At 32.6% G+C, this 14,922-nt stretch overlaps 1 protein-coding gene across 7 annotated transcripts in view; it reads left to right on the top strand.

The window, feature by feature from the left end:
- LOC132745823 (myb-like protein X) overlaps nt 1-14,120 on the top strand; it is a 41,206-nt gene extending 27,086 nt beyond the window's left edge. For all 7 annotated transcript variants that reach the window (XM_060734860.1, XM_060734821.1, XM_060734843.1 and 4 more), the window contains one exon: nt 12,171-14,120. In XM_060734860.1, coding sequence (XP_060590843.1) covers nt 12,171-13,535 — 1,365 coding nt within the window. In that variant the 3' untranslated portion in view covers nt 13,536-14,120. The remainder of the gene's footprint in view (nt 1-12,170) is intronic.
- The last annotated feature ends 802 nt before the right edge of the window (nt 14,121-14,922 follow it).

Here is a 14,922-nt window from a genome sequence, read left to right as displayed (position 1 = left end):
TTGACAGCTGAATGTAAACAGATTGCTGTAGTGTTGAAAGAATGTTGCAGTGTTGACAGAATGCTGCAGTGTGACAGTATGCTGCAGTGTTGACTGATTGCTGCAGTGTTGACAGATTGCTGCAGTGTTGACAGAATGCTGCAGTGTTGACTGATTGCTGCAGTGTTGACAGAACGCTGCATGCAGTGTTGACAAATGCTGTAGTGTTTTGACAGAATGCTGCAATTTTGACAGAATAATTATGACTGTTATGATCACTGCATTGTTGTTAATGTGCAGAAACTTGAATGTAGCCCATGATTCAAACATTTTTAAAAGATACTAACATGAAACTTGGAATTCTTGATTATGATAATAAGATACAGTTATATAACAAGGGACATAATTCTGAAAGCTATATTTTTGGAGTTATGCCCCTTTTTAATGAAGAATTTTTGTTGAAACTGGATATTGATAGTCCTTGACTTGCGTTAACGTGGCATGAGGTGCTCTTGTCTTATTTACATTTGCGTTTATTGAACAAATCAGGTCAGGATGACAGATAAGAAAAATGTGAAAAACATTTATCAAAATCTGTGTGTACTTAAGATATTCGGAACAGCCAGGATAGGAAACATGTATTTCTACTTAATTTCTAAATATAACATGACTAATGATGGCGCTTTGTTCAGTTAATTAATTGACAATGTCAGTGAGTAATGTTATACACCTTGTACAGACTATGTTTATATAAGAGCCGTGTCATGACAAAACCAACATAATGGGTTTGCGACCAGCATGGATCCAGACCAGCCTGCGCATCCGCGCAGTCTGATCAGGATCCATGCTGTTCGCTATCAGTTTCTCTACATGTAATACGATTTGTAAGCGAACAGCATGGATCCTGATCAGACTGCGCGGATGCGCAGGCTGGTCTGGATCCATGCTGGTCGCAAACCCAATATGTTGGTTTTGTCATGACACGGCTCATATATTTGTATACAAGTATATATTAATTAAAACAATTATCATAAATATTTATTATCATGTAACAGTCTGTTATATTTACTGTTCTGTTAAACATTTACGATATATTTGGAGTGAAATGTACAATATATTAGAGTGAAATGTACGGCCTGCAGGGCCGAAGGTGCCTTAGGGGACCAGACCAGACTGGTATAATATTCTATCATAGACTGATATCTGTGGGTGATATGTACCTGTATAAGTTTATGTATCTACGTTATCTATTGTAAACATTTTTAACTGAGCTCTAACAGTAAAAATGCTCTTTTAAATAGATAAAACACTTAAAGCCACAGTTCTAACAGGAATTAAAATGGAATTTAGGAAGAAAAGGTATGTAAGCATATATTGTACTTCATTTAACAGAAGGTTTATTTTAGATGTATGTATATAAATTAATGTATTCATGATTTTCTACAAAGGAAGGTTTTATAGTTTTCAGGTGTAATATAATTTATGAATATTTGATAGTTTGTGTCAGTCAAAGAATCAGGTTACTGCATACAAACAAACAAGTTTATATTTGATAAAGAATAAAAGAGTCAGTTATTTTGTAAAGCACAGGAAATAAACAGTGAAATTTAAAAGTTTCAGAAACATTTTTTTCAAGATTTAACTTCCTGTGTTAGTTCCTATAGTAACCTCTTCAAATTTCATTTCCTGCAGTGTGTATGAGTACTTAAAAGATTAAAGTACTTCAAAGATTAGTATTTAAAGATTAGTATCTTACAGATGAGTGATAAGAGATTGCAGGTTTTTGGTTTTATTGCAGACTGATGTTTTAAAAGATTACAGATTTTCATGTTATTTTAACAGAAATTTTTAATTTTTTTATCAAAATTTTGTTTCAAATATTGATTAAGGGAAAGTGATGTTTTAGATTTATTTCTGGATTTATTAAAGACATTTTGAAAGGGATATATGTGTATTGTTGAATTGAGATATATAATGGTATAGTGCTGTCCATATCAGATTTTGTGGAGATTTAATATTTGTAGTTTTCAGTTTTTATGGAAAAATTTTATGTTGGAGATTTCAGTTGCTATGAAGAGATAATTATGTTGGAGATATTTAGATTTTATAAATGTGTTATATATTGGGAGATTTCTTCCATGAAGAATGTTGGAGATTTTAGGTTATATTGGAGATTTCAATAATATTCTTTTTTCATGGAGAATGTTGGAGATTTTAGGTTTTATAAATTTGTTACATATTAGAGATTTCAATAATATTTGTTTTTTCATTGCAAATATTGGAGAATATAGGTTTTATAAATTTGTTACATATTGGAGATTTTCAATAATATTTGTATTTTCATGGAGAGTGTTGGAGTTTTCTTAGGATTTATAAAGATTTTATGTTGGAGATTTTATGTTTTCATTGAGTTATTATGTTGAAGATTTTTTGCCATCATTTTGGAAAACTGTAGGTTGACACTTTGAGTGTAATAGGAAAATAAAGTGTTTGAACTACTTTGAACTTGAAGGTAAGCGTATGGCAAATAAATGTAACGTTATATATACTTAATAAATTTGTTATTAAACATGACAGGGACCTTGCCTATTGTCAAACATTAAAACATCTAAAATCTAACCTACAGTTATAATTTCTACAACCTACTACAGTGTAGGTGGCAAATTGCTGACTTTTATTGGGAATAATATAACATTAGACAAAGACAATACATGTACCCACATGATGTCACATCACTGTCATTAATTGATTAATAGAGGAAAAGTTATTTAAATTTCTAATGCAGCTCATTATTTTATGCGCCTCATCTATTGGTACTGTGAATCAGCAATGATGATTTTATGCGCCCATATTCATTGATAATCAAAAAGGGTTAGAAATGATGATTTTATGCGCCCATATTCATTGATAATCAAAAAGGGTTAGAAATGATGATTTTATGCGCCCATATTCATTGATAATCAAAAAGGGTTAGAAATGATGATTTTATGCGCCCATATTCATTGATAATCAAAAAGGGTTAGAAATGATGATTTTATGCGCCCATATTCATTGATAATCAAAAAGGGTTAGAAATGATGATTTTATGCGCCCATATTCATTGATAATCAAAAAGGGTTAGAAATGATGATTTTATGCGCCCATATTCATTGATAATCAAAAGGGTTAGAAATGATGATTTTATGCGCCCATATTCATTGATAATCAAAAAGGGTTAGAAATGATGATCTTATGAGCCCATATTCATTGATAATCAAAAAGGGTTAGAAATGATGATCTTATGCGCCCACATTCATTGATAGTCATAAAGGGTTAGCACTGTAGTTTTTATGCCCCACATCCATTGATAGTCATAAAGGGTTAGCACTGTAGTTTTTATGCCCCACATCCATTGATAGTCATAAAGGGTTAGCACTGTAGTTTTTATGCCCCACATTCATTGATAGTCATAAAGGGTTAGCACTGTAGTTTTTATGCCCCACATTCATTGATAGTCATAAAGGGTTAGCACTGTAGTTTTTATGCCCCACATTCATTGATAGTCATAAAGGGTTAGCACTGTAGTTTTTATGCCCCACATTCATTGATAGTCATAAAGGGTTAGCACTGTAGTTTTTATGCCCCACATCCATTGATAGTCATAAAGGGTTAGCACTGTAGTTTTTATGCCCCACATTCATTGATAGTCATAAAGGGTTAGCACTGTAGTTTTTATGCCCCACATTCATTGATAGTCATAAAGGGTTAGCACTGTAGTTTTTATGCCCCACATTCATTGATAGTCATAAAGGGTTAGCACTGTAGTTTTTATGCCCCACATTCATTGATAGTCATAAAGGGTTAGCACTGTAGTTTTTATGCCCCACATCCATTGATAGTCATAAAGGGTTAGCACTGTAGTTTTTATGCCCCACATTCATTGATAGTCATAAAGGGTTAGCACTGTAGTTTTTATGCCCCACATTCATTGATAGTCATAAAGGGTTAGCACTGTAGTTTTTATGCCCCACATTCATTGATAGTCATAAAGGGTTAGCACTGTAGTTTTTATGCCCCACATTCATTGATAGTCATAAAGGGTTAGCACTGTAGTTTTTATGCCCCACATCCATTGATAGTCATAAAGGGTTAGCACTGTAGTTTTTATGCCCCACATTCATTGATAGTCATAAAGGGTTAGCACTGTAGTTTTTATGCCCCACATTCATTGATAGTCATAAAGGGTTAGCACTGTAGTTTTTATGCCCCACATTCATTGATAGTCATAAAGGGTTAGCACTGTAGTTTTTATGCCCCACATTCATTGATAGTCATAAAGGGTTAGCACTGTAGTTTTTATGCCCCACATCCATTGATAGTCATAAAGGGTTAGCACTGTAGTTTTTATGCCCCACATTCATTGACAGACTCTACCCTAGGTTAGCAATTTGGTTTCTATGGCCTATTCCTACACATTCAGTGATAGGGAACTGGATAGGGAACTGGAGAATATGCACATTGTCTTTGTCCTGTCTGTTTGACTGTATGATTGTTTATTGGAAGAAGTTTTGCAAGAAGGTTCTTATGCTCCAATATTAATAAATAGAGGCCAGGTTTTCCATGAGGTTTTTATTTGCCCTTTATGGCATATTTGTCCTGTTTGTTATGATATCTTTAAGTTGCAACTTTTATTTGGGACACACATTCACGCTTGACATTTTTTAAAATGACCTTGACCTCTAAGTTACTTTGACCTTAAACAAGCTCAAATTTTCAAAATTCAGTCACCGCAACCTTGTTTTTCATTCTCCATTGTGTCTGAAATCATCTACCATTGCTTTAAATATTTCTTGAGTGTTTTCTTGTTGCACATGTTGAAGGATGTAGGGTAAAAGAATTATTAGAGTTTGAGTATTTTCTAATATAATAGGGACCCCTACAGTGCATGAGCATGAATGTCTTTTATATTGTACTGTGCATTATGGTAAAACAATTTGAGAGAGAGGACAAAGGGACAGCTGTCAATATAACTGATATCATGGAAACAAAATGTATGAGCTTGCCTGTTTTTTTATATGAACGCCTGTAGGCAATTATGATAAAGTACCACACACAAACCTCTCTCCGATGCCATGGATGTTGTTCAGGAACTCTAAACAAAACCAGGAAAAAGATGTGTAAAAACTGCTTTTGTTTTCTGAAACAGTACCCCACCCACCAGGAGAGCCCATGATTGTTTTGTTTAAATATGGGCTATAGAGATGAAAGAAGTATTTTGAAATAAAAGGAATACAGAGATTTTGTCATGAAGTAGTGGTAACATCTGTTGACAGATGGTTAGAGAATGGTGCCAGCTTGAGTTACATTTTCTCTGATGTTATTGATGCCAGGCTCAGATAAACTTCTGCCACTGTGTAATATTGCCTATACAACATGTTGTACAACATTTCTATTAATAAATAGCTAACTTTATATCGATTTTCATGCCCTTAATAGTAATTAATGTAAACGAAAATTATAGGAAATATTTTTTTTCATATAAGAGCTATAATCATAAATCATTGAATTATAGATTTTCATATTTAAAAGTTGTATTGCCATGGAAAATTAATGATAATTTCATGAAATTCTCCTTAAAGAAATATGTTGAAAATATTTTTCTTGCTTCATTGACTTCTGGCAAGATCAAAGGATCTGATGTATAAAAGATGCAAAATTTAGCTTTATAACCAGTATTAAGTCAGCTAAACTTCCTGTTAAATTTAAATGTAAAATAATTTTTTTTTTATTTCGCTCATATTATTAACGACTTACCTTGCCGCCTTCTCATGCCATTATGCAAATTGACTTTCTGATCTGATATGTTTTCATTCAGAATCGGCAATTATTATGTAATGTTACAGGGTGTGATCTTAGTAAAGTTCTTGTGCGACTCGTATAACTTGAAAATTTAAACCTCTCATATAATTTTGCGGTTTTTATGACAGCCAGGTGTACTTTTTCGATTTACCTTTTTGTATATACATGTTGTACATGTTTACAACTTTACAGCCCGTGTTTCATGATTTGTTACTGAATTACCATACAGCAGCTGCGGCGTGTACTTACAATCTGCACATGAGAAATTTGCATACAGAAAATATGCAATTCTACAACTTTTTTAGCTAAGAATGAGGAGCTATCCTACTCACCAGGGTGTCCGCGTCAGTGTATTACATGTTTGTTTAGTTATTTGAACCTACCCGCTTTTTTCACCAAACCCTTGAAAATTTCAAAAACTGGTTCAGGCAAGAGAACATTACTCTCTCATTGCTTTTGACAAAATCATCTCCCTTTAGTGCTGATTTTTGTCATAATTATATCCCACTAATGACAAGGTTTTTATGAACCTGTTTCTTTGCTACTGTCAAATTTTGAGAATATTTATGTAAGCTGTCTAAAAAATTAAATGGACAGCTCTTTTGATCTGCTTGTATTCCAAAAGTTATTGCCCCTGAACCTATAGAAAATACAGAATTTTTTTTTCCAGAGCTTAGCCAAAGATATATTTTAAAAGTTTTTATGAAAAGTCTCTGCGCAATTGTAATGTTCATGTGTATATTAACAGGAGTTGTTGCCCCTGAACTGATAGAAAATTACCTTAATTGTGGAATAAATCATTGTATTGTATTAGTTTGTTGACAATCTTCTATATAATGAGACAAAATTGGATGAAACCATGGTCTATCTTAAGTGATCTGCATTAGACCAAGTTTAATAAGTTAGGTCTCGTGTATAACAAGTGGAGGCAATGAGGCTTAGAAGTTACATAAGGTCTGGGCTCCATGTAGCCCGCAAGACTCGGAATTATCTTTTATCTCCTATATAAAGATTTAACGTGATCCCATATGTAGCCCAATATAAACCATAAACAATATTTATGGCTGATTTTTCTGTTAAGTTTATAAAATGGTATAAAGGTCTCTTTGTTAAGTTTTGACTTAAAATTTGAGCCAGGATTAAAGTTATCATTAGATTTTAGAGATAAATCAAAGATTTGCACTGTCATCCCTAGCTGAAAGATGACACTTAGTCAATATTTGATTTTATGGTTACTGGATTTTAATACAGAATTTAATTGCATTTAATCTTGACAATTTTTTATCACTATGACGATGACAATTTAAGTATTATATGAATGTCGTCTGCTTTTTGCGACAAACGGTTAATAATTATGACCTTAAGAAAATATTTGTTCATGTATTGGGTACGGAAATTTAGGACTTAATGACAGGGGAAGAATAAAACTGCCCCCCCCCCCCCCCCAAAAAAAAAAAAAAATGATTCAAAAGATCTATTTTAAGATTTTGAATTATTCCTAAGTTTTGAAACTTGACAAAATAGAAGTTCAGTGTAAGCACATTTAATACACAAGAGCAATAACTCCAGAATATTAAGATATTTATAAGTTTGAGAAGGAATGTCGTTATTTTCTACAGGCATTTAATTTAAAGGTAAAAATTGTTTGATTATTTTATAGAATTGAAACAAGTCACATAAATAGAAATTTTAATTAAAATATCAGATGGATTTTTTATTGAATATCAGTGAATAAAAATTTTGTGTTGATTATTTATTATATTCAAACAATCTACAATGGATTAATTAGATAAAAAAAATTCACTGTAAGTTGAAGAATTGTTTTTGTATTGATTCAAAATGAACAGAGGTAGTTGATATTATTGTACATGGCTGTTTTCCATTTGTCATGTTCTTTAATTGTGAAGTAAAATATACTGTTTGTTGTGTTTATATCTTGTATCCTGGTGTAGGAAGTATAATAATCTTTGACCAATAAAACAAAATATGAATCATCAAGATTTTCCTGTTTAACAGATTAAAAAACTTTCTTTTTTGTGTGGTTTTTGATATGCAGTAACATATTGCTGTATTTTATGGGTATTGAATCTTGATCTATTTGTATATCTGAAATGGAGTTTGTCCTGTTTGTAAATGGTAAGGTTTTAATATATTGAGATAAATTCATTAACTTGTTTGTAAATTTAGATATGGTTTTGGGTACTATGGTAGAATTATCATGTTTGTAAATGGCAAGATTTTAAGTTATTGAAGTAAATTCATCCTGTTTGTAAATGTTGGTAAGATTCTGAGTTATTAAGAAAGTTCTATCCTGTTTGTAAAAAGTCGTTATACGGAACTCGGCAAATGTTGGTTTTTCCCAGCTAATCTGTAGGTACAAACAAACTTTTACCGACCGTTATAGTTACATGGTGCACTACCAGTCCGACTAGATTAGACAACCTGTTGCACTTATTTTCGAACCTGTCACTGTAAAAGTTTGTTTGGAAAACTCCAAATATTCATAATTCTGCAGTAAGTCTGTTGAAATAGTTTAATTATTGAGGTAGACCTATTCTGTTCTGTTTGTAAAATCTCAAGATTTTAAGTTATTGAAGTAGATTTATCCTGTTTGTAAATGGTTGTATTTTAAACTATTGAGGTATAGACCTATCTTGTTTTTAAATGGTAAGAATTTAAGTTGATATTAATGTTTGGAAATGGTGAGATTTTAAGTAATTGAGGTAGATCAATTCTTTTCAAGTTATTGAGTCTTATGTATTCTAGTTTAATAGTTTAATTATTGAGGTAGACCTATTCTGTTCTGTTTGTAAAATCTGAAGATTTTAAGTAAATATTGAGGTATAGACCTATCTTGTTTTTAAATGGTAAGAATTTAAGTTGATGTAAATGTTGGTAAGATTCTGAGTTATTAAGAAAGTTCTATCCTGTTTGTAAATAGTCGTTATTTTCCTGTAAACAAAGTATACCTGATGAAGACTTTTGAGTCGAAACGTTGTATATTTTTCAAATAAAATAAATACATTTTTAAATTGAAACTGGAGTTGATTTCTATATTCAAACTTACATAGTTTAATATGTAAACATTAAATTTTGCTCTGGTGGAGAAGCATTTATTACTTTTCAAAGTTTGGAGAGAATGGCTGTATTCTTATAATAGTTGACATAGAAAATTGAATGTTACATTATTATTGCCTGGTATAATTGTAGGACTGTGTCTGCAGCATGATCACATAGTTCAATACATAGTCAATACAACTTGAGTTGTCTAATTGAAAACTTGAAATTTGTTTATTATTATGCCAATTATTTGACTGAATACCTCTTTTCATTGCTAGGACAAACTATGATTGCATGATCGTGGATTCTCGAACAATTACTCATTTTGTCAAACATTTATATCAAAGTTTAATTCGATCAAGATAAAAAAAAATGTAATGTTCATGATAAAATGGATTGAAATGGCAAAGCGATTTCTTTTTTGGTAAGATAAATGGTATATAAGTGAATGAGATAGCAAAAATCCAAGCCTGGGTAAATCTTATATGCTACATGATTGAGATTATTATAAACTGGAAGATTATTTTAATTTGTTCAAGGTAAAATTGAATTATCTAGAATATATAGTTTTGTTCCTTTATAAAAACTTATTTTAATTATGTCTAGGTTACTAAACAATCAAAATATATGTTGAGCACAAAATCTATTTATAATGTATGTTACATTGTATGTATATGCTGAGGCCCACATGGAACTTACCAGACAACAGAATGTGCTAGCCTCATTAAATACAGTTGTTACTTATTTATTATAAATGCTGTTAAAGTCAGTTACGATATTGAGCACATTTTTACTAAAACTAAACATAAGGTTGCTTAACATAACAAAGTTATGACTGGGGTGAGCCTTGTTAATGTAGTACATGTACTTATATTCCTCACAATGTAGTTGCAATGGAGTACAGTCTGCCTCAGACTCTAAGCTTAAATTAGCAGAGCATTTGATTTGTTATCAAGGTGTCCCTAGTTAGATCCTCTGGCAAGGTGAAATTGTTCATTGACAGTTGATCTCGAACATCAAGACTCATAATTTCACTGCTGATGGGATAGGTTACAGTCTGCTAGTCAGTCACTTGCAGAGAAATTGGTCAATTATACTGGTTAGTTATCCAGGACATCCCATTCTAGGTGGACCGACCAACAAAAATGTGTCGATATTGGCATACAAAACTGACAGACAATGATGTACAATTTTGTCAGGTCTGAATACATTTCCAAGTACTGAGTGCAATTTTCTATGTGTAACTTGTTACGTGTACTAAACATTGCAGAGTTACCCTAAGTGCAAATTTTATGTCAAGACTCTGTCATATTTTTTGTAAAAACAACATGTATTGCATTCTTTGAATCTGTAAAATATTTTCCTGTTATCTCACCCACTTAAATCTATTCATTTCCTTGAAAATTATCATATTCCTCATAAAGCTTAAATGTGCCAATACTTAATGTAAAATGATTATAAATGTTTTTTTGTTGTTTTTTTTAAAAATGCATGACCTTTTGTTTATAGGATTTGTCTGTTAGTATAATGTGCACAATGTTTGAATGACATTGTAAAATATAAGAAAATTACAGAAAATGAGTCATCAGAATATAAGATGAAAGTAAATGAGCCGTGCCATGACAAAACCAACATAATGGGTTTGCGACCAGCATCCGCGCAGTCTGATCAGGATCCATGCTGTTCGCTATCAGTTTCTCTACTTGTTATAGGGTTTGTAAGCGAACAGCATGGATCCTGATCAGACTGCGCAGATGTGCAGGCTGGTCTGGATCCATGCTGGTCGCAAACCCATTATGTTGGTTTTGTCATGGCACGTCTCAAATGTTGTTTGATAAATAACATAATATACATGGTGGTGTGAGTCAGACAAAAACAATTAACATTAATTAAATAATTATTCAAGTGGTGTTATCATTAGATGTAAAATATCCACATGCAACAAAATACAAGGAATGTTTCATTACTGCACGTATTCATTATAAACAGTACATACTACAGTTTATGCGGTATATACATTCATTTCAGGTTCATTAGCTATAAAAATCTATTTTTAGCTGTGAAAATCAAAGGTTCAAGATGAACTATTAGTATATATAGACTTTTAATATAATGCGTCAATCATAGGGGGACGTCGACAATGTTGTAGTCCTTATAATCTACTGGTCATAATCATTTCAAATTGTGTTGCATCTAGTATGCTAAGAAGAAAATTAATCTACTCATAAATTTTTCCACTTTTCCTCATTAAGGAGTTGACCTCTTTTAGGATTTTGGTCTCTTTAGGGGGCAACCAGAGCTTAAGAATAGTAGTATTCTTTAAAGGCTGTAAGTTTAAAACACAAGTTTTGTTGCAGCTGCTTGAGCAGTATATAAAATCTCAGGTGACACTTACTTTTTGCAAACCAAGTTATGAATCATAGCAGAAATTTGTATGAGCGTACCTTCCTCAGTTTGTATGGTACGCCACAAGGGTGATTAGCGCTAAATGTTTGCAACGTATATGACATAAAGAAGAAGTTACAATTGTATTATCCCACCAAGTCCTTGTTTATTATGATTGGTCCATCAAGTTTGCTCATTTAAAGTTAGTTGGGCCCCCGCAAGAGCTATGAATAGAATACTCGTAAACGATCAACTTATTCTCATACAGAAAGAATCATCACAAAATTTGATCTGTAGCTTCCCTTCCTATTACTTTCTATTATGTCTGCTGATCACCTCAATTTGCCTTGTCCCTTTTGCCAATAGAGCTTAAAATGGGGAAAAAAAAGACTGACTTAAGATTTCTTTTTGTAAATCCACAACACTTGGCCTGTAGCATTCATGTAGGTGACCTTAATTATGATATTAGAGTGAAGACAATGTTGATACTAACCTTAATTATGCAAATTTAACTATTGTTCAAATGAAAATTAAAAAAAAAAAATCTGAAAGATAACAGTTACACTTACCATGAAATAAAATGTTCAAAATTGTCGTAAAATGTCATTGACACAAGTTCGTGACAACCCATGCATAAAATTTACGCATGTTGCCGCTGTATGCAATACTTTTATACTGTATCTCTATAAATATATCAATGTATGCAATTTATAATTGTGTTTGATAGTCACATCCTGTAGTGTTATATGAAAAATGATTGGTATTTTAATAACTGTTCGAAATATTCGACTCTGCAGACAAGATGACTGTGTGAAATTTACATATTTTTGAATGAATACATGAAACAATGATGGTTATGATAAACGTTAGTGATGGAATAAGTAAAGAAAGTGCTTGTATAATTTCAGAATGATATAAAGATGTTAGAAGAGGAATTAAAGATGGCGCAGACGGCACTGCAGAAATCACAACGATGTCTCCAAGACGAGCGTTCCAGCCATAACCGAGATGTTATCTCATTGAAACTACAACTATACAAAAGTCAAACTGAACTTAAACACCAAAAATCCAAATCCGAGAAACAGTTTACGGAAATTATGTCCCATCTTGTTATGTTGGAGAGTCGATTGAGACGCGAACAGTTGAAACTGCAAAGGGAGACAAGAGATAAAAATACTGTGATTGATAATCAGAAGAAAGAAATCATGAAATTAAGAGACCAAAATGAGCAGTTAATGAATGCTATTAAGGAAATCTGTGCAAACGGTGGTATGAATGGATATATGAGACGCAAAAGTGGTGATAATTCCGAAAATAGTGCTAAAGGATCTCGTGATAAGAAAGGGGCTGCTGGGAAATTGAGTTCCATGAAAGATAAGTTCTCTGCAAAGAACAGAAGCAGTTTGGAATTAAGTAGTTTAAATCTGGAAAAATATCTGATAAAAAACGAAAGGTTGTATTCTAGTCAGGAAGATTTGCGTAGACTCGGAGATGAACGGAGGCGGAGCATTCCAAGTGGAGATGAGAGAATAGCGAGAGGTCAGCAAAATGATTCAAGCCCTCGACCCGTTAGTGATAATAGTGAATATAAAAATGGAAATCGTGCAAAACATGTCAGGTATGCAAATCAGAATTTCTTTTCCGAATACGGTTCTCCAAAATACGAAATGAACAAATCCATAAGTGATTCTTCGCACTTGAGCGAATCCAGTGGTTTTCATTCCCTCAGTGACCATGACCTCTCTGCACAAAACGATTCTTTAACGAACGGAAACCATGACTATGTTGATGAAGATGACGACGATGACAGAATTTTCTCATTCAGTTCGACTCATATTAACACAGTGATAGATGAAGAGGAGGCAATGGGACCGATCGTGTCGCATTCAGGACAAATGATGTCAATGGGATCTATGCCAATGTTGGCACATCGTAATGAGGAGCTTGGTTCGGGCAAGAATCGACCTCATTCATTGTCTAGTGTAGATTTAATGTCCATCCAACAACAGGCACTGAATTTGTCCAGATTAGAACACAGGGGTAGTCCAAAGGGATCGCCTGTGTTGGAAGTTAGTACCCCACCCTCTAGTCCCTCATACACACATTCCAAGAATGAATTGACACCATTTCAAACATTTAAGACGATGTTTCGTAGGAAAGGAAGTAGTAAGAGTAAGGCTAGTAAAAAACGCTCTGTGTCATTGTCGCAAACTACAAATATGGAATACAGCGAGGCTTTGAAAAAGCATTTTCAGAAATATGACATGTCCTAGTTTAATGCCTTATCATTGTGTAGAACTGGTAATTATCAGTTCTGTAGAATGGTTACATTATTTGACTGTTAAAACCAGATTTTCTTTAAAATGGGTAAAAGTTGTGAATTATAATTGTTTATTTGGAAAAAAAAACTGATTTGTGAGTTATGATAGAGTAAAATTTAGTTTGCTTTAAGTTATTGTAAGCTTGTTTTTATATTTTATATATTTTTATGCTAGTTTGGAGACTTTCTTTTCATTTAATTAATTTTAAATTTAGTGGCTTTTATTGACTGTTTTTCCATCTGTTAAAAAAGTGTAATGATTTCATTAGTTGCGTAGTTCTCAATAATTTCAAAGTTTTTATCTGTAACATCTCAGTCTGGGCATAAACCTTATCTTGGCTATTATACCTTGAATGGAACTCTAATGCATTTCTTCAAATGGTTGTGTTCTTTTGTAAAGCTAGCCCACATGGGCTTGAAAACATTTTCAAAAATGGAAATAATACTTGTTGAACATTTCATGTTTTTTTCCATCGTGACTCAAGATTTTTTGGGTTTTTCTTTTTGAGAGCAAAGATTTGTAAGACAGTAATACTGTTGTAGCAAAATAACTAAAGTTTTGTAGAATATACAAGCTAAATCACACTCATATCTAATATCTTGGTTTGGTTCTTTTTGACATTTACTGTTATCTCTTTCTTTACGATTATTTTAATGACCTTAGTGTAATTCAACCACAAACTTCAAAACCAGCTAGGTTATGGGTGCTAGTTGGTTCTACCTAGGAGCCCTCAGCTGCCTAAAATAGTTCATGGGGGATCCATCCTCAAGGCCTCATGGAGGAGCAGTCCTCAAGTCCCCACGGAGGAGCAGTCCTTAAGTCCCCCTTCATCGGTAAAAGCTAGACAGTCTAAAACCCAACAAAACAAAAACTAAACTAATCTATTCTAGAACAAACTTGATTTTTCTTTAAATTATTTTATTTTGCATAATTTCAAGGTTAGGTATAACATGGTGCAAGTTTTTTTTAACAGTGAAGGCAAATGGTATGTAAAATACCTTTTGATTTTGTGACATAAACATTTACAAGGTCTACTTTGATGTCATTGATCACATACCTATTAAAAGGGAATAATGTACAGTACGCACGTTTCTTATAATTTCTTCAAAAAATTATCTGTACAGACTTTAACCTACAAATTATCAAAGTGCGTCAAACTATGTTTGATAATTTTTAACTGGTCGAAATAGTCAGAAAAACATAACTTCATACAGAATTCATTACAAAATTGTTTTGTGTAATTTTGGAGGACAAATTTAAGGAGTTAAATGCGTTGTTGTTGAAAGCTATTTAAATATGAGATAAGAGCAAATCAGTCACGCATGACTTACAAAATAGT

Source organism: Ruditapes philippinarum, unplaced genomic scaffold, assembly GCF_026571515.1.
Source record: "Ruditapes philippinarum isolate M1 unplaced genomic scaffold, ASM2657151v2 ctg211_1_1_1_1, whole genome shotgun sequence".
In the NCBI taxonomy this organism is placed as follows: Eukaryota; Metazoa; Mollusca; class Bivalvia; order Venerida; family Veneridae; genus Ruditapes; species Ruditapes philippinarum.
This window is presented reverse-complemented; position numbering and strand designations above follow the sequence as displayed.